Source organism: Sphaerodactylus townsendi, linkage group LG05 (assembly GCF_021028975.2).
Source record: "Sphaerodactylus townsendi isolate TG3544 linkage group LG05, MPM_Stown_v2.3, whole genome shotgun sequence".
NCBI classification, from domain to species: domain Eukaryota; kingdom Metazoa; phylum Chordata; class Lepidosauria; order Squamata; family Sphaerodactylidae; genus Sphaerodactylus; species Sphaerodactylus townsendi.
The window spans coordinates 48,105,566-48,126,144 of record NC_059429.1 but is presented as its reverse complement, the minus strand read 5'-3'; the positions used below and the strand labels follow the sequence as shown (position 1 = coordinate 48,126,144).

General features: G+C 42.0%; 1 protein-coding gene across 1 annotated transcript in view; it reads left to right on the top strand.

Moving 5' to 3' along the window:
* The first annotated feature begins 382 nt into the window (after window positions 1-382).
* SAMD13 (sterile alpha motif domain containing 13) overlaps window positions 383-20,579 on the top strand; it is a 35,959-nt gene continuing 15,762 nt past the window's right edge. The window contains exons 1-2 of the mRNA XM_048495714.1: window positions 383-453; window positions 15,237-15,321. Coding sequence (XP_048351671.1) covers window positions 384-453; window positions 15,237-15,321 — 155 coding nt within the window. The 5' untranslated portion in view covers window position 383. The remainder of the gene's footprint in view (window positions 454-15,236; window positions 15,322-20,579) is intronic.

The window sequence follows — 20,579 nt, the reverse complement described above, 5'->3', positions numbered from 1 at the left end:
TAATATTTGGACGAAGCATGTATGCAGCACAAAATTTGCTTTCATTTTTCCCATTCCATCCTTGGGCTGTTTTAATATCAATATCAAACTTTCACATGTTTGTGCTTTTACTATGCTATTGAATCACAGACAAGTTCTGACTTTTTAACCACAGAGCCTAGACTGTGGAGTACCTTGATTTGAACTGGTCTGATTCCAACATGAGGGTGTTTAAGATTGCTATTTAAGGCATGTATCCAGTTAATCCAGAATCTTCATGGTGGATATCTGAATAAGATCTCCCACAGCTGTCTGTTAGAGTTGTGGACTACAATTCCCAGCATGCCTCCTTCCATGACAGCTTGTTTCTGATTGGCTACACTGTGTTCTAGTTGGAACTCTGCATGTGGCTGCTGCTGTGCTGGAAGGAAGGCAGTCTTTTGCTGGCTATATTTGTATATATGTATGAAAAAGGTAAGTGAGCTCTGCTATGCGCTCCATTTAGAATGCGTTCCCCCCCCCTTAAATGTTTTCCCCCCAAATTCTTTGTTCTTGACCCAGTTAAATGGTGAGCACTTCCCCGAAGCAGCTCCTTTCAAAAGGCATGTTTTACATTGGAGTGTGTTTAAGGAAATTTAGCCAATCCAAAACTGAAAAAAGCTAGATTTGGCGACGTGCTAACGACGATTCCCCCAAATGGATAAAGAAATACGTTCAGAGACTATTATTGCACACTCGAGGGCTGTGAAAACATGTAGTGATTTCTCTTCCATTTATTTAAATGCCAGCTGTTTCTGTGCTTTCATGGAGAGAAGCTTAACTTAGTCAAGCAGAAAAGTGCAGGTCTGCTGCGAGAGATTTTCTTAAATTGCGTTCTTTATTCGATGTGTCTCTTTGAGCAGCTCTAATTCCCTTCCGAAGTCATGGCAGGGGGAGGAACATTAGGGTTCTTTCAAATCTCTTCTGAATTCCCGTTGAAATGCTGCATTTTGGTAAAAGTTTGCCTTGCGTGATGTGTGAAAAGCCCCCCCCCCCTTCTCGTTATGACATGATTCTGACACTTGGAAGGACATAAAAAGCTATGCAGTTTCTAAGCTGAAATCCATTTGGTGATTTAGGACAGTGATCTAGAGTGCAAAGTAATTCCTACACAGGTTTCCTTCAGCTTTAAGAAATTATGTTGCTTAATTTCACAGCCAGTTTTTAAAACCTTTCCTAGGATGGATTAGAAAAGGAAAGCTTGTTGATCCACCAGGTTGCCCTGCCCTCTCAAAGATCAGATCCAATTTTTCCTCCTTTCCTACTTCTCTCTTTTTCAAAGTTATAAATCAAATTGACTGTGTTGAAGTGGATAATATTAAAACACAGAAATTGGCACTGAATTCTGAGTGCAATTATAGTACTATTTTCAGGGGAAAATTAAAATAAAAGCAGGACAGCCACCATCTTATAGAAAATGCTTGAAGGAGGGGCGTGAGTGACATGGGGATAGAAAGAATGAGGGGTGTGTGCCTACAAAAACCCCTGAGTTTTGTTAATATCCAAATAGAGGCCATAGATGCAAACTGATATAGCAAACCTGAGAGCTCTTTATTTAAATCCTGGGGGAGAACAAAGAATGTCTTGTACTTCGTGACAATTACAACAGAATAGACATGATCCCTTACAGGCTGGAGCAGTATATTACAGAACCAGGATTTCCCTGAAAACCAGAACACTGTTTTTAGTACTAGGCCCCTCACCCTTGAAATGATGAAGAGATGATTTTGACACCAGCTTTGGAAATTCCTGGAGATTTGGGGGTGGTTCCTGGTGTGGGCAGAGTCTGGGAAAGGCCGCCTCCAAGATATCTCGTTCTTGGCTGTGCAGAATGCAGAGCTCAGGAGGCGTCTTATGTTTCCCACCCAACTGGTAAGCTCTCTGGTCAGTTTCCTCCTTAGCTCGCACCCGACATTTTATGTGCAGCTGAAGCGATTCTCCTGCCGCCATTTCTTGAAGGTTGCCCCAGAACATTTGCTCTGCACGCTCTGATCTTGGGTGCCTTTTCAGCCTCAAAAGTACATAGTTGTACTCAGCTGGTCCTGCCAGCAATATATAATTTCCCCTTTTTTATTTTTGAGGAGCTAGCTATGTAGCTACAAAGATACACAGAAGAGAATCTTAGCCACTCAGAAGATGCGTCTGCCACCTATTGAAAGCATTAGGTTGACCGGCCCTCAGTGAACCAACTTAGAATTTCTTACTGCACAGAAAAACTCTTCAGTCTGAAGAGGCAGGTCAAACCAATACTTTTCAAGGGGCAACAGACCCATCTTTCGAGTGGCTAAGATTCTCTTCTGCGTGTCTGCGTAGCTATGAAAATAACTCCTTGAAAATAAAAAAATAGGAAAACTATATATTGCCAGAATTGGCAGAAATTGTTGAGTATAGCTATGTACTTTTTGGGATGAAAAGGCACCCAGAATTAGAGCCTGCAGAGCAAACATCCTGGGGCTGCCTTCAGCAAATGGGGGCAGGGAGAATCTCTTCAGCTTGACACAAAATGTCCGGCACAAATTGAGGGTAAAACTGACCAAAGAGCCAAGCGGTCAGGTGGGAAACACCCCATTTACCCCTCTGATGCCTTTGATTTCTGGAAAGCACCAAGAAACTGCCTCTTTTTGAGATGTCCCCTGGACATCTTTTTTGTGCTGTTCAGAATGGACCCCTATGGAGTTCCACTGAGCCTCAAAAAAAATTCATCTCACAAATATTCAACACATCCTGACAAGCTGCGGTGCTGTGGGTAAGTTGTAAAGAATGCTTCAAAAATATCCAAAGCAAACTGTACAACTCACCTAAAGTATGTTTGTTGTTCATGATACTTGTGACATTGTTGGAGAATCAGCAGGGCTTCTTCGGGTCACATTTTTTGGATTCCAATGAATTAACAGAAAAAATATTTGATGTTAAATCCAACAAAGAAACTTTGCAGAGACACATCTGTTGGAATACCTGAGTGTGGCTGGATTTTTTTTTAAAAAATCCATTGGCAGACTGGCAAACTACATCAAGGAATAATTATCTTGTTTCTCTCCTATCCATTATATAAAACATATATTAGTGTTGTCTTCTCTTTTAAATCCCTTCAAATCATACCAGGATAGAGCAGAGTCTTAATGGAATTTTGTACTGCATTAATTAAGGGAAAGCAATTGGTTGGCTTTATTTAATCCACATAATAGCAAACCTATCTTATATATAGCTGAACATGGGCCCTTTATGCACAACACAAAATGTCTTGCTGACGTTTTGAAAAGAACCACTTTGGCTTTTTTTTTTTTGTCTGCATAATGCAGACAAATAAATCATTGCCAGGGAAGAAGAAGAAGAAGAAGAAGAAGAAGAAAAAGAAGAAGGAGGAGGAGGAGGAGGAGGAGGAGGAGTTTGGATTTATATCCCCCCTTTCTCTCCTGTAGGAGACTCAAAGGGGTTTACAATCTCCTTGCCCTTCCCCCCTCACAACAAACACCCTGTGAGGTGGGTGGGGCTGAGAGAGCTCCGAGAAGCTGTGACTAGCCCAAGGTCACCCAGCTGGCGTGTGTGGGAGTGCACAGGCTAATCTGAATTCCCCAGATAAGCCTCCACAGCTCAGGCGGCAGAGCTGGGAATCAAACCCGGTTCCTCCAGATTAGATACCACCTGCTCTTAACCACTACGCCACTGCTGCAAAGCAGTTCTTTCTCTTGCCTCTCCTCCCCCCACTAGCTCTAACTTCCATTTTCGCCACAGCTCATGCCCGCCATTTTCTCCCTCTCATGATTCTCCCCGCTGCTCACCATTTGTTGAAGATTTCTCTTGGAGGCTTTCTCTGCTTGCAGCTCATCTTCCCCTGATTTCACTGTATAAAGTACATGAATAAAATTTGTTTGGACTGGCAATTCGGTGTTTTGTTTTGAGGGAGGTGCCTTCAAAGCTACAACAACCTGAAATGAGGATCTGCAACATGCACATATTTTGAGTCGTCATAGCTTCGAATACACCTCCCTCAAAATAAACAAAAACGGAAAGACGACATGTGCACTGAATCGCCTGTCCAAACTAATTTAATTCATGTATTTTATACAGTGAAATCATGGACAGAGAAGCTGCAGCCAGAGGAAACCTCCAAGGAAAACCTTCACCAAATGGTGGGTGGAAGGAAGAATCACAAGAGGAAGAAAATGACCGACATGAGTTGTGGCAAAAATGGAAGTGAGAGCTAGTGTGTGGGTGGGGGAAAGGCAAATGGAAGCAGGAGGTATCCCTTCAGCAGCACACAAAATGTTGGGCGCAAGCAGAGGGTGAAACTGACTAGAGAGCTTACCAGTCAGGCAGGAAAAATAAGGTGCTCCTGAGCTCTGAGCTCCCCACAGCCAGGCAGGGGACGTCTTGCAGGTTGCTTAGGGGAAAAGGTGCACTTTAAAGCATCCTCAAAATAGGACGGCTTGAGCAGAAATAAAGCATTCTGAGGATGTCTTGGGGGAAAAGTTCCTTCCCAAGACACTTTTCTTTGCATCCTCAGGATATTAAATTTTGCTGTGCAAAATGGACCATGGGTTGATTCCCCACGTTCAATTAATCGTGTGATATTCACGCGAAATAACCAGGTTTCAGGAAGAACTCCCCACTGCTTGAGCGACGAACAGGGATTTATCCCGTTTCTGGCACTAATTCTCTCCCTTATCTTGTGTCCTGGCAGAACCTGCTTGCATGTACCACTTTTCTCCTTAGCACACTTTCAATCTAGTTTCGTGGGGAGGAACAGGGGTCCAATACGTGTTTAAAATTCCCACCGTGGAGCGTGACGCAAGTCTAGCAACCAATCAGCTCTCGGCAGGCGCTGAGCAATGAGTGTGCAGCCTCTTCCGAATTTCGATTAGCATAACAAAAAACCACTTACACGATTAACCGTTCACCCTTCCAAACGAGTGAAAACCGCTTAAATGCCTAAACGCTTATCCTTGCAAATGAGTGAAAACCCACTTAAACGCCTAAACGTTTAAACGTTTATCCTTGCAAATGAGTGAACCTCAGGTTCCCGCCCCAAAAAGTTCCCACCACAACATGGCACGCCAGCCTATCAGGAGAGACCCGCAAAGGAGATTCTGTGGTGGTGGTGGCTGCTAAATTTCTGAAATCCGAGACAGGCCTATATGTCTTCACTGAATACATACTGCAGTGGGGAGGTTGAAACCCCAATTAAAACTTGGTTTGATCTAGATAGAATTTCCCTGTGGGGAATCGGCCATTGTTGTCTTTTCTGTAAAATAAAGAAAGCTTATCCAGTTGTAAAAATAATGCAGACTTTGTTTTTCCAGTGGGTGTCATCTTATGGAAACTTCTGCTGAAAAGAAAATGAATGGGACAATTTCAAGAGTTCAGATGTACTTTCATGCAATTCCTTCCCATTAATTTCAAAAAACCCTGCTCAGAAGTTCCTACTCAATTGTGCCAATTATTTGATACCTATAGTTTTGTAACTATTATAATAATTATTGCTGTGATTATGTGGCATGAATGGTTAACAACACAATGAAGACCTTTTAACGTTGATACAGCAACCATTACACCTAAAGAGTTTTGAATGATAATGTCACGAACCAGTGGTGTATAACTGGTATTGGCAGGGCTGAACTGCACCTGAGTGCTGAAGATATTATAGTGTAAACAGCTCAACTTTGATTTGGCACAGGGTATGGGGAGAGGTAAATTAATATGTGCATGTACATCTCTGGATTACTTAGTGTGCATTATCTATAACTTCATTTGTGATTCATTGATAAATTTACTGATATGAGCTGATATGAAGGTTCTAGTAGTGTTGGAGTTATCATGCTGGAGTTATCATGTGATGAACACATGAGAGAAAATGTCAGTTATACAATGCGTGTGACAGAATGTGTGACAGTAAAACTTCTAAGGATTTGGATACAGAAAATGAATTATGCAATTCTCCTCATTGCGCATAGTACTGTCTCTCAGTATTACAACCTGCCCCATAGGGCTGTTGTGAGGATAAACTGAGGCTTCTTATGATAATATAACCCATCCCTGAGCTTTGGGGGAGATTTGGTTCTCTCTCTTTCTACCTGCTGCTTTAGGGAAATGAAACTGTTGTTGGTTGTCGTCTTAGTTTTAAAAATGAAGACACAGCCATTTGGTGGGATAGCAGTTTTGTTGCCCAGCCAATCACCAGGTGTACTTGCAGGGGATGTACAACCAGTCAGCTTTCTTGGCAGAGCTGCACCACACACCCTCCCAGTTTTGCCCTATGGAAATAGATAGTTGTTTCAGGGCTGAGCAGAAATTTTGAAAGTTTTCTCTAAATGACTTTGGAAAGGTTTATCTTGTTTGTTCGTGCCTGTTCCAGACTGTGATAGGGAGCAGAAGTTTAGTAGTAGTAGAGGAGTAGTAGCAGAGGAGTAGAGGAGCAGCAGTGGCGTAGGAGGTTAAGAGCTCATGTATCTAATCTGGAGGAACCGGGTTTGATTCCCAGCTCTGCCGCCTGAGCTGTGGAGGCTTATCTGGGGAATTCAGATTAGCCTGTACACTCCTACACACGCCAGCTGGGTGACCTTGGGCTAGTCACAGCTTCTCGGAGCTCTCTCAGCCCCACCTACCTCACAGGGTGTTTGTTGTGAGGGGGAAAGGGCAAGGAGATTGTAAGCCCCTTTGAGTCTCCTGCAGGAGAGAAAGGGGGGATATAAATCCAAACTACTCCTCCTCCTCCTCTTCCTCTTCCTCTTCTTCTTCTTCTTCTTCTTCTTCTTCTTCTTCTTCTTCTTCTTCTTCTTCTTCTTCTTCTTCTTCTTCTTCTTCTTCTTCTTCTTCTTCTTAATGAAGGTGACAAGTTAGGTGTGGGCTGTTCGGCAATGAACAGTCACCTGAAATATCTTATGATTGGAGGAGGGGAGAGGGTTACTGAACCAACCAGTCCATTGCTGTCCTCCCTTGGGGAGGGAACTCTTTCAGTGCTGGTCACCAGTGCCTGCGATCTCATGCTGTCCAGCACAGGGCAAATGGCATTGATGGTTAGCACCTCTTGGCACAATGTTGGTGTGCAGGCAAGGATAAGTAAAGAGCATGTGAGGTGTGGAGCCAGGGTGAACCTGTTGGTGAGTGTAAGGAATTCCATAGAAGCAGAAATAAAAGGCTTTTGGGGTGTAAAAGTCCGTTTATTAAGACATCTTAGAAAGCTCACATACACGTAGTGGCAGGAATGGCACTTCCCGCCAGAAGCACAGGTTATAACACCATTCACCCCATCCCCCCTTCCTGCTTCCCATGGGAACGGAGTCTTCATCTCCCGCGCAAAGATAAAGTCTCCGCCGATGCATCTGGCCCATCGCCCGGGCTGTGGAATGCACTCAAGGTTACTTCACCATCAACACCATTGAATCCTTTACACTCTGCCTCCCCTAAAGAAGACCCCTCCCCCCCAGGTTTGTGCGGAAAGGCGCGGTGGAAAGCAGAAACAAGGGTGGGGGCTTCAATACTTTCCGAATAAACCCATTGATTATACCCAGAGGAATATCCCACCCAAGAGACTAAATATTGCAAGCGCTTATGACAAAGCGAGAGTCCAGGATAGCGCCAATTTCGTGAGTGCTTGTGGCCATCAATAATAGTCGGTGGGGCCTCTCCGGCGGGTCGTGCCAGGCATCGGAAGCGGGCGCCTCCTTGAGCAAGCTGGAATGGAAGACAGGATGGATGTTACTAAGAGAGTTAGGCAAATCTAAGCGGGCAGTGACATCATTAATCACTTTAGTAATCTGAAAAGGTCCCACAAATCTCTTGCCAAGTTCGGATTATTTTTGCACGCCTCTGAGGTTTTTTGTAGATTGATACACCCAGGAGCCCACGCGCAGAGGAAAATCCGAAATGTGCTTTATCCGCTTTGCAGTTTTTGGGAGTCCTTTGCTTGTTGTGCGGTCTGATCCGACTTCCATCCCTCGGCTAGGGATGAAATCCATTGTTGAAATTCTGGGGTCCAAAGCTGCCAGTTGTGGCAACGGCAGGGAAGGAGCGGCCAGACAATTTCAAAGGGGGTTTTCTTTGTACTACTATGAACCGTGATTGTTGTAGGCGCATTCCGCAGAACGGAATAAGCTCGCACTAATTGTCTTGGTGGTAGTTGGTGTAACAACGTGAAATACTGCTCTAGGGTTCTGTTCGCTCTCTCCGTCTCGCCGCCACTTTGAACGTGGTAGGGGGCGGCGACGGCCGGGGCGGCCCCCAACAACCCCAAAAAACGCTTTCCAGAACTTTGAGATGAATTGGGGGCCGCGGTCGGAGACCACCTTGACGGGGGCGGAATGGAGACGGTAAACATGTTGAATAAACAGCCGTGCCAACTTAGGAGCGGAGGTGATGGAAGCACATGGAATAAAATGGGCTTGCTTAGAGAATAAGTCTACCACCACCCACAAAACCGTGTTGCCATGACTTTCGGGCAAATCTGTAATAAAATCCATGGAGATGACTTCCCATGGGCTGGAGGCCACTGGAGAGGTTTCAATAGCCCATGGGGCTTTCCCGGATGGTTTTGGCTTCTGCACAAACCGAAAGCAGCCTTTAATGTATGCCTCAATCGTCTTTATGCATTGCGCGCCACCAGAACTGCCTGCGGGCTAAATGCAGAGTTTTCAAAAGCCAAAATGTCCAGCCGAACGGGCATCGCGGGTAAGCTTCAAGAACCTGCTTGGGCGGAGGGGGGGAGGCACGACCAACATTCCCTCCGCCAAACCCATTCTCCAAACGCAATTGGGAGTCACCTTCGTCCGCTGGAGGTTTCTCGTGGCAGCCCGGCCTCCTCCAGTTCCCCTTAGGAAAGGAGAGACGAGACTAGGAATGTGGAGGAGAAGTGGACGCTGAGATCGGTGACAGCCAACCCCAACTGGGAGGGGGAAAGAACAGCGCGTGGAATGTCTCAGTAAGGCAGCTCCACCCCTCCCCCGGTGGCGCTGAGCACGCCTAGCCAGTTTGTTGGTTTTCCCAGGGAAAAAATGGACTGTAAAAGAGAAACGAAAAGAAATCGCCCAACGTAAGTTTGTTTTGTGGACATCTTGAGGGGGGTGGAAAGAGCTGCCAGGTTTTTATGATCCCACCAAACCTGAAAGGGGTGTTTAGCCCCCTCCAGCCAGTGGCCAAGTGGAGAGTGCTACTTTGCTGGGCGCAGGATCGTTGTCTCCTACAGTCCAGTTGAGTTCGGCACCAGAGAATTTTAGACAAATAAGCACACGGAACCAGCCTACCATCTTTATTTTTCTGCAACAGGGCTGCCCCAAGTGCTTTGTCCGAGGCATCCACGCGAACCACAAACGGGAGATCTGGTCAGGGTGCTTTAGGATAGGTTCGTGGTAAACGCAGATTTTAAGAGTTGAAAGGCTGTTTGACATTCCTCAGACCAGGAAAGGGGGGCCTGGCTTGGCGGACAGTGGATCTTTACCCTTAGTGCGTAAGAGGTCTGTGAGAGGGGAGAGTCAGTTCAGCGTAATTGGGGTATAAAGTCACGATAGAAATTAGCAAAACCAAGAAACGACTGGAGTTCTTTATGGTTGGTGGGGGCAGGCTACTGGAGGACCAATTTTAGCAGGATCCATTTTCAAGCCCCTCGGCTTAGATCTGGTAACCCAAATAGTCAATGGAGGTCTGATGAAAACAGCATTTGGAGAGTTTGGCAAAGAGAGAGTTGTCAAGCAAGCGTTCAATACCTCTCGAACCAATATTTCATGCTCTTCTATGGTTTGTGAGTAAATTAAAACGTCATCTAAGTATACAACAACTCCCTTGTACAATAAATCATGGAGAACTTCGTTGATAAGGGCCATAAAAGTCTAACGCCCCACTTAACCTGAATGGCATTATTAAATATTCAAACTGTCCAAACTTTGTGTTAAACGCAGTCAGGTGTTCATAGCCTTCAGCAATTCTTGACTCTGTAGTAAGCTTCTCTCAAGTCCAATTTAGTAAATGCGCCCTTTGCCGAGTGCATCTAAAAGGTCCTTGATCAAAGGCAAAGGATATTTATTGGACAGGGAGACCGCATTGAGACCTCGATAATCTGTGCAAAGCCGTAAAGACCCATCTTTCTTTTTTACAAACAAAACGGGAGCAGCGTGTGTGTGTTTGGTAGCCCGCACGTGATGAACCCGCGAAAGCAAGGTTCTTGTCCAAGAAGGCACGAAGTTCCTTCTCCTCATTGGGACTCATGCGGTAGATTCTACCTTTGGGTAGTTGCGCCCCTGGTTGTATAACAATTTTACAGTCAGTGTCTCTGTGGGGTGGCAACTGATCGCATTCCTGCTCCTGAAAAACTCTGGCTAGATCATGATATGCAGGTGGGATGCCAATAGAATCGGGAGCAATCACTGAGGAAGCCAGGGAGGGGGGTGTGTCAGGAGACGTTGGGTTTTCTCCCCAATTCATGTGTTCACCGCAGGGAGGGTCAGTGAATGTAAGTGCCACAATGTAAGGAATTCCATAGAAGCAGAAATAAAAGGCTTTTGGGGTGTAAAAGTCCGTTTATTAAGACATCTTAGAAAGCTCACATACACGTAGTGGCAGGAATGGCACTTCCCGCCAGAAGCACAGGTTATAACACCATTCACCCCATCCCCCCTTCCTGCTTCCCATGGGAACGGAGTCTTCATCTCCCGCGCAAAGATAAAGTCTCCGCCGATGCATCTGGCCCATCGCCCGGGCTGTGGAATGCACTCAAGGTTACTTCACCATCAACACCATTGAATCCTTTACACTGAGGGACATAAGGGGTGATGCTTGTCAATGATGTGATGTCAATTCCAGGTTCAACCAGGCAGTGACATCATCACATCACCATGATGCTCTCAGATTCTATGGTTTCACCATAGTTTCCTGTTAATCCTAGCACATCACCAGGATACAATAACATCACTGCCAGGTTCACCCTGCAAGTGACATTACATATTGGCAAATGCTATTTCTTCACACAATTTTTGCCCCTTTTGGACTTCTGTCACGTGGTCTCCTGCTAGAGAGTGACCTATGAGCCTTATTAGGTAGTCTCTAGGATGCTCACTCTAACTGGGAGTGGTCAAGGGTTTATACATTGCTGTTCAGCTTTAAGAATTAATAAACCTTAGTTTAACCCAAATCTGGTGTCTGTCTTTCATTTTTGGACAAACTAAAAATATTTTTAATTGCTCCCTGAAAAAACCTTCACAGAAAATGGATCTGCCAAATGCAGTCTAGGGAAAAGAATAAATGGCAGCAAGAGTATCAATACTACACCTGTAATTTACCTGCCCTTGTTACACAGTAATTGATTTCATACAACCGCACTAAAGTCAGCATCCTTGCAATAATCACTTTAAATTACTTCTTATCTATGTATCTCCACCAAGTGGTATCCCCTCCTCTCCTCAGTTAGGTTGAGAAAGAAGATGAGTGACTTCCTTCAAACATATACTGGGTCTCCTATACCACACTGCCTAGCCAGATTATTCTTGGAAAATTTCAAGCCAGACATAAAGGTAACAAGCAAGAGCCTCCCTCTGTTGTTTTGCCTCTCAGAGATATCCATTGGAACATGGATTTTCTGGGTTGCTGTCCTGGGTCGTGCTATTGAGGGCCTATCATCCATGAATCCCACAAATTTCAAGGCTGGGCAATATCAGGTATTTTGGAACCAAACCATTATATTATAGGCCCATTTCACACAACCCTCTGAAAACGTTTTGCAAACATTTACAGAACTCCTCATTTGTCCATTCTTACCCCCTTGGAAATGCTTCCCTGCTGCCATTTTGTGGTGGTTCTGTTTTTTTAAACTGCTTAGATTCAGAGCTACAAGGCTTCAAAGCCTTGTGCTGCTGCTGTTCTCTAGGGGTTGTGTCTATGTAGCTACACAGACATGACTTCCAGAATTTAAAAAAAAATCTGATGGAAATGCTGCTTGATACAGCCAGCACAAGTTGAGAAAAGTCCAGGAACTGCAGAGTGTACATGAATATCCAAGAAGATTGCGCGTTTGTTATTGAATATCTGAAATGTGCTTTCGTATTCCTTGTCTCCCATCTCTTTCTCATTCAAGTCAGACTGCTCAGACATACGATTAATTTTTACCCAATGAATTTTGTTTAGTGAACTGCTTCCTTGATTTTTTTTAAAAAAATCTTATGTTGGAGCCCAGAAGATCAAGACAAGACAAAAATCTTATTTCATTAGCAAGACTGGCATTCACTGATGTGTGAGAATCCTAGATTATGGTTTGAAATAATTTTTTTTCTCAAAATAATTCTAGGAGAGTCTGCTATATTTTTAAAAAGCAGTAATGAAACTTCAGACAGTTGCTGCCGTTTGTTTGTGTTCTTCCAGCACCCCTTGGATTGCCAGCTGGATTGTTTTTCACTGTGCCAAATTGCACCTCCTAATTGAATTTCTTTGCCAGATTATTTGATGAGTGAAAACCATTTGGCTTGGTTTGAAAAACTATGTGTTTTTATAAAAATATTTTCAGTTGTTTTGCAGACAGATGTACTTTCTAAAAACTTTTTATTTTGTTGAAAAAATCAAATAGAATATATTTTGATGTTACTTGAATGATTTTTGATAGACACCTAAATTAGACAATATGCATAAAATAGTTTTGTATACTGGTTAGCACTGGAAAAGGATCCAGGAGAATTTAGTTCAAATCCCCACTCTGCTATGGAGCTCAGAATGTGACATTAAAAAGTGACATCTTCTCTCAGTCCAGCTTTGAGGAGTTGTGAGGATATGATGGAAAGAAAATAACTTTGTGTACCATTGTGAATGTGTTGGGAGAAGGTTGGGATAAAAATGCCACAAATAGATAGTTTCCAAATGAAATGTGTTCCTCGTAAGTCTGAAAGTTAACTACCATTCAGTTATATAGAATATCTTAACATTTCAATTTGTCTTTGTACAGTAAATAATTAACAGTAGTAATAATAATAAGCACCAGTAAAATGTTTTCAGTTTTCAGAGTTCTTTACACATCTCAGCGCTGTGCAGACAAATATATTATCTGTTTTCCCAGAAATTTGAAAAATCAGAGAGATGTATAAATCTTTGAGATGTATATTAAAAAAAATCAGAGAGATGTATAAATGATCAATATTAAGAAGATATTTTTTCCCAAATATTCAGAGCTAATTCCTTTCTAATTATCCCTCTTTTTAAAAAGCAGTGTTCTTTAAACAAAGTGAAAAATAATTTTGGAGGCTGGAAAAGTGTGACTTTTCAACAGAACAAAAGGAAAATCTTTTGGATTCATTTGTACTAATTGGTAACAGTAATCTCAATATTTTCATCCAGTTAATCAGCAAAAAAAGGTTTTATTTTTCTTCAGCTATTAATACTTTTAAAAATCATTTTATAACTTGAGAAAAATAGAATCATTTTGCCACCTTTACTCACAGGAATTCTGACATTTTCCAGTCGTCTACTAATGCCACCATCAATTATTTAAGTTACATGTTTGTAAAATAGGAATTTGCTTTTTAAGGGGAAAAATAATTCATGCAGCCACTTGTACTGTTCTCCCACAAATGTGGCTATTACAAAAATACACATAATAAATTAAAATCATCCCGCATACTGAATCTGTTCAGTATACTCCTTTAACTTGCTGACAACAAGACTTGATTTTTATCAAGTCTTTGAACTCCCTGAACTCCCAGAGATCAAGAACACACTTCTGGAAGGCCTGTCAGCAATCTGTATGTACCAATCAGTAGCATCAAATGGAGATTCATATCATTTGCATCCTGGTGTAGGGTCATCAAAATTGAGATAGGGATGGGGCCTGGAGATCTCTAGGCTACAGAAATCTCAATTTGTGGCTCTTTATTAAGGGGAAGAGAAGGGGAAGTGTGACCTTGGGCTAAGCACTCTTTGCCTAACCTATCTCACAAGGTAGCTGTGAAGATAAAGTGGGAGGAGATGCTACCTATGCTACCCTAATCTGCTATTGGGGGTGGGGGGTTAAAGTGAGGAAAGGAATTGTGGGAGATGCATAATGTACAAGGAGAGAAGCAGTTGCTAGCTTCTTCATGCTGACAGCCCGCTTTTTGTTGTTTCGGATGGCTCTGGGTGGTGTGAGTGTGAGTCCTAAAGGAATCTTTGTCTGAGGACCTTGACGTCTTCTGCACCAAAGGGACATAACACCAGTTCAGTGGATCCCAGATGAACACTGAGATACAGGTGGAGATTCCCGTCTCCATTAGCATATATCCTGCCTATTTGCAGAGACATTTTTTCTTCATACTGTTCTCTTGCTGGATTGGTGCAACTGAAATTGCTGGATTGGTGCAACTGAAATTGGTATATTAACACCTCCGCCAGAGTTTGTTAGAGAGCTTCTGTTGTGATCTGAGGTCATCATCTTCTTTATGCTTTACCCATAGGATGAGAATAGCAAAGCTTGCCTCTCCCACAAGGAGGTATGATGCACTGGAAAGGGCCATTCTGCTATTTTATCTAATTTGAGATCCCTCTAGTACTAAGGCATGGATCCAAAGATTCTCTTCTGCTAACAGTGGCGGCTCCTAATGACAGAAAAGACCCTTTTCCATTGCAGTAAGGTTCTCTGCACCAGTGGAAAACACCATTACTGAAATGGAAGTTTCAGATCCAACCCCATACATATTTGTCTTTTTTCTTCATCTTCTTCTTACTCCTCTTTCATGAAAGGGAAACTTATTCTGACAGATAATGATTTGTCAAAGTATACCAATGCAACTATGGGCATGGTTAATAAAATAAAAGTATACGTGTAGTTCCCAGTCTTGATTCACTGGAACACAAAGTGCAAACCTAAATGGAGTCACACCCTGGTAAACCCATTGACTTTGATGGATTCAAAAGGGTATAAATCTGTTTAGGAATACACTGCTTGATTGTAATCTAATGCACATTAGTTTAGGAGTCCTACAGAAACGCAGGGCATATTTCTGAGCAAATAAGACTGGAGCAAGCTCTAATTCAAACTGAAAAGACGGTTGTGTTGTTTGGAGATGTTTCAAGTGCTTCAGGATCTACAAAATTTGCTTTCAGAGTGTGATTTGAAGAACCATGTGGGGGGGAGTGGGAGGGGTTCTTCTCTCTGTTTTCCAACTTAATACTCAACTGCCAAGGAAAACGATTAATATCTTCTGTTGAACTGTTTGCTTTCATGTCACTTTTTATAAGCTAACATAACTTTCTTCTTCCTCTCCTTCTTACTGATCTAGTTGCTAACATAAAAGATACTTCAGACTTCCCTATGCTGTCTATTGATATGGAAAACAAAGAAAATGGATCTCTGGACACTGAAAAGTAAGTTGTCCCACCTGTGCCTGATTTAGCCATACTGGGAGAATGGAGTTCAGTTTTTTTTTCTTGAAGCCAAGGAAGGAAGAATGAAACCAAATTTGGCAGCCCCACTATTTTAACTTGAAAATCTCCTGTTTGTTTTTATTTTTTCCTTCTTCAAAACTGACATCACCAGTTCTTACTTCTATGCTAGTTTGGTAGAGCAATTCGTGTTATACTAGGATCTAGAGTCCTGTGTTCTGATCTACTTCCATGAAGTTTATCGGATGGCCTTGGTCCAATCACTTTCTCTGAGCAGAACAGATTTAGACTGGAGTCACTCTTTTTAGGGTTGCCCCTTAAGCCCTGTTCAGTAGCTACCATGTATAAGGCAGGAGGTGAAGTGGCGTATTTCTCTCTCTGAGGGTTACCGTGAAGGGAAACAGAAGGGAGAACTATACACACAGCCCCAAGCTCCTTAAAGGAAGGATAGAATACAATAGTTTAGAAATGTAGTTTTTCCAGATGTGCTGAAGCCACAGGAAAATTGTTTTCCCAGAGAAATAAAATGCAAAATTCTTGGGAAAACTGTTATATATATGCAATACTTTTTTTTATCAAGCAACATCAAGTACCGTACATCATTTAAAATGCAAGCATATGTTATTTGCCATGGTTGTGAAATTAGAAAGTGTAAATGCCTCAATTTTCTACAAGGAAAATTGCAGATTTGTCCAGACAAAAGAGAGAGCTGGGAATTACTTGGCTCCCTTACCATATATATCCTGAGAAGCAGGAAAAAATAATGTTGAAAATAAAAGGTATATACATTTTGCAGGAAACAAAAACAATTGCATTTGGACAGAAATTGCCCCAATATTAGCAGCATTGAAAATACTGAACTGTATAATATTGTATAATCATCTTAAATGGTACTGCATGTTAATTGTGGAAAAATTACATTTAAACAATAAATGTACCCATGAAATTGTATTCAATCTGACTTCAATTTTACTATTCTCAAATACCATTGATTGTATTACATTAATTTTTTCACATTATAAATTTTGGGATGAGCAAATCTTGTGTTAAATTACTGTACTCTTACCAAAATAGAAAATATTTAATAGGAGTTTTCCAAAATGTCGAATTTTTGCATTCTGATAATTGGGGGAGGAACCCTAGGAAAAAATTAATCTTTTTTCCCCTTTGTCTCACATCTCTATACTAAATAGACAGCTAAGATGCCATTTTCTCTTTCCTCACACCGCTTTTTCTCATTAAATTAATACAATTTTAATACTATTTTTGTATTAATGAGTAAAAGCAGCATAAAATGCTGTAAAATTAATCTGGAGTGGTAGCAACAAAAATGGGTGAAATGGGATGTGTTAGAATGGCAAAATGTAAAAGCAAAGAGAAATTAAAATGCCACATTCATACATTTGTACATGGAAGACATGAGGAACCTTTCTGTCCATTGAAGTCTCCAGGCTTTCTTTAACTCTAGGGGCCAGTATGGTCCTGCGAACAGAAATCTGTGCTTGAATCAGGACCTTAGAGGTATGAGTTCACATCATAGGTCCTTGAGAACAGAGTATCTTATCCTTAAGTTTATTTGATCTCTGTGATCCCAGAACTTATGATAGGGGATGTACATTTTTAGTTAATTAAAATTGGAAGACTCAGTCACCTGAGTGATATAATAATTTACTTTTGGAGCCTACTATATTTCTGTATGAATCACTGTTCTGAATGTGCCTTCTGAGTGCAAGGAGCAGAATCAGAGCAGTACTTTTTATGCATCAGAGCAGTAATTTTTATGCAGAGTTGCAACAGATGGTTACCTAGGAACAGCAATTCTACTACACTGAATGCAGAGAGGTGCCCAGTTCTCTAAGAGCAACAATTACTACATCACTGAATAATCCAACTACCCGTATATCCGCTACAGAGCTGCTGCAGAACTATCTACTCCCAGCAGAGGGACAGGACAATCATACAGAGATGTGCAAGCAGGCATCAACACAAATTTCAGTAATGGTGTTTCTTGTGGCATAGCATTTGAAAATTACTACACTGTGGAAATCATTGTGGTCTGCTCCACTGGGTTATTATGATTAATACAGTGGATATCACTTTCTTATATTGTGTAGACTAACATGAACATAAAGCAATGCCAGCTATTCAGCCAGTCATGCAAAGTGTGCAAGAGCAGTTGCTGTGGAGAAAGAACTTTGAGCAAAATCCTACTGCTGTTTTGGGATGCAACTGAGCAATTTTGCAGGTTCAGAGAAAAAGCACATGATATTGTCCTCCTCAGATTGTATCACTTTAGAATGCAGGAGAAGAACAAATCATTTGCTTAGACAGTCACTCCCATGTGGAAAAGGCTGTGCATTTAGTAAACTAGCACATCAGGGAGAAAGCTAGGCATAGAACCCTTTCTCCCTCCTATACTAATTTTGTGCAGACAAATGAGTTTTGAGACAGCAAAATATGAAAATCAGTGTCTGGATTCCAAAGCAGTACAATTTCAGGAGTTAGATTTTTCTACCCAAATATATACATGCTACCAGAGGCATATGGGGTGAAATAGTGCCCGGAAACAACTCCTTCTCCGCTCACTCCACCCCCCATGCTCGGTGTCAGTTCTGCTTGAGATGTCTCCCATGACCTGTCCTAGACTTTAGAAGGCAGGGAGAGGTGGCTCTATCACAGGTTCTGTGATGACCATTTAACGTTTTAGCCAAAATGAGGCGTTGGATTATTCTTTGCTTTTTTGAGTACTTCGATTTCCCAGCCATGCTTCTCTCCAGCAATTTCAAAAATGCACCAAGTATTGCAGATTAACACCAGCCTCTAGATGAAGATATACAGTGCATGACAAGGCATGGGGATTTAGTCCTCCCTTTCTGATCCCATCTCTCTTGATTTGAGGAAAACTGTAAGGTGATGTCTGAATTAGGAAGACTTTTACTTGATTTTTAACAATGTGTATGGAATTGCCTGCCAGTAGGTGGCATTGTGGGAACAAGATCTGGCAGATGGAAGCTCCATCTCCAGCTGCCTCAATGGGACAGTCAGAGTGCACCATGCAATTTGAATTATGTTGCAGATAATACATCAGGTTTTTAACTATTGACAGTTGAGAAAATAAAGGATTAAACAAGAGATTGCTTCTGTATCATGGACTTCGAACCAACAAATTAATCCTGGACAACAATGAAGTTTCTTATCTGAAAGGCTAACTGGAGTTTGAGGAAATGTAGTCTTGAATAGTTTCTGCAGTTTGTTGACATTTAAACCAGGATAGCACAAATCGCCCCACCCCCCACCATTCACTTTTTCTTTCATTCTCGAAAGCTGATTGTAGCAAAGCCTGCCTTCTAAGGTTGCCAGGTAACCATTAAAAAAAACAAACCCTAGTGATCTGTATCCTATAACTCTACTAACCAAATTTTGAAGCCTTCCTCCAAACTGGGTTTGCCTAAAATCTGTCCCTTTAGTATAGGCTTAATGGGATGTTCTTTACCAGATGATGTTGGTTTATTGTGCATATTATAGCTTGTTTCTTTGCAGCGGGGGTTTCCCTCAGTTTTTAGTGCTAACTAGGAATTCTACTGCTGTGAAGCTCCCCCAACTGAGCCAGCCTCCATGTCCCTTACCAGGCGCTTCTCTTGATGCCTGCCACTTATTTTCTGTCTCTCTTTGAAAAAAAAGAAATAAAAGAAAACCCTTGAGGTTGCTCTGGTGGCTGAGAGAAGGAGGAGCTGCTGTTGGATGGGAGGGTGAAGGCAAGGGAAGGCAGGAAGTGTAAGCAAAACTGAGGTGAACTGAACACATAACAAAGATGAGTGAAGAAAAAGAAAACGTCACACGTTAAGGGGTTTGGAAGCTGCGTGGGTTCTCTGATCTGCAGCACAGTGAGTTGGGGCAGTCGTGTGTGCAACCACTCATCTGATCTGAAAGGAATGTACACTCATTGCGGGGCAGACCTCAAGTACATAAATGGCCAAAGATTCCCATTATTTACCTCCATGCCGTAAAAAGCTTCAGCTGTCCATTTCCAGACTTAAAACCTCTATTAAAAGGATGGGACATTTCCCCCAAGCATGTTGGCAACCTTGCCTCCATCAGAAGAATCGCTTAAGTTGGAAAAAGGCTCCTTAGGCTGGAAAAGTTTTATCTAGGCTTAGGTTAGATACTCTGTTTTTGCTCTGTTTTTCTGATTTTAATAGCAGTTTGATATGCAGAAATCAGCAAGTGAAGCTTTTTGAAGCATGGAAATAAAAACCCCCCCCCCCCCCCCCGGTATCCACATCAGTTTGCTATTAATGGTACAGCTACTGTGGTTATAAGCAAAAACCTTTCCAAAAAGTAGACAGATTTCTTGTGGTATATTAAAGACTAACAAATGGATCATAACATAAGCTTTTGTGAGCTAATGCTCACTTCATCCGATATTTGAACTGTATCATCTGCTACTTTGCTGAGACTTTTCTTCTGAAAGGCTATATCCTGGTCAGATTAAATGGTGGTAAAGGTAGTTGCAACTCAGTAGATGGATGGGCAATCTGTATGCTACTCACAGGTATACTTCTTTGTTTCTGTTAGCTATCATTAATTAATTAATTAAAACATTCATATCACTTCTTTCTCCATGGTTCAAGGTGTCTTACAATAATAATTAAAACAAATAAAACCAAAGAGAAAATAACCAGCCCCAAATCCCCACTCCCCCTTAAAAGATATCTGCCACCAAATCCCTCAAATGCCCTGGCAAACAAGCAGACCTTTCAGCACCTCTGGAAGATCTCCAAGGAGGGGGCCATTCTCACCTCTTCAAGTAGTCCATTCCACAAAGCTGGAACTACAATGGATAAGGCCTGTATCTGGTCAGTGCTAAATGGTGGGGTAAAGATGGGTAAAGATAACTGTAGTTGGTGCACAGGAATGTATGCAAGGAGATGGTCCTTTAAATATGCGGGTCCTAGGTTATGAAGGGCTTTAAAGGTTGTAGCCTTGAATTGAATTGAACTTGGAAACAGATTGGCAGTAAATTATATATATCCCTGTGTGCTCAAACCTGTCAATACACTGTGCTAATATGCAATAAATATCCATATATAGTTATAGTTCAAAAGCTCTCTTTAAAAGTACCTTGAATTACAAGACTTGTTATCTAGTTTGCTGTAGGGGAGATGTAATCAAAACAAGGCAATATGGATTTAGTACTTCGCCCTGTGGCTGATGTGATGAGAAGTAGATACTAGTTGAAG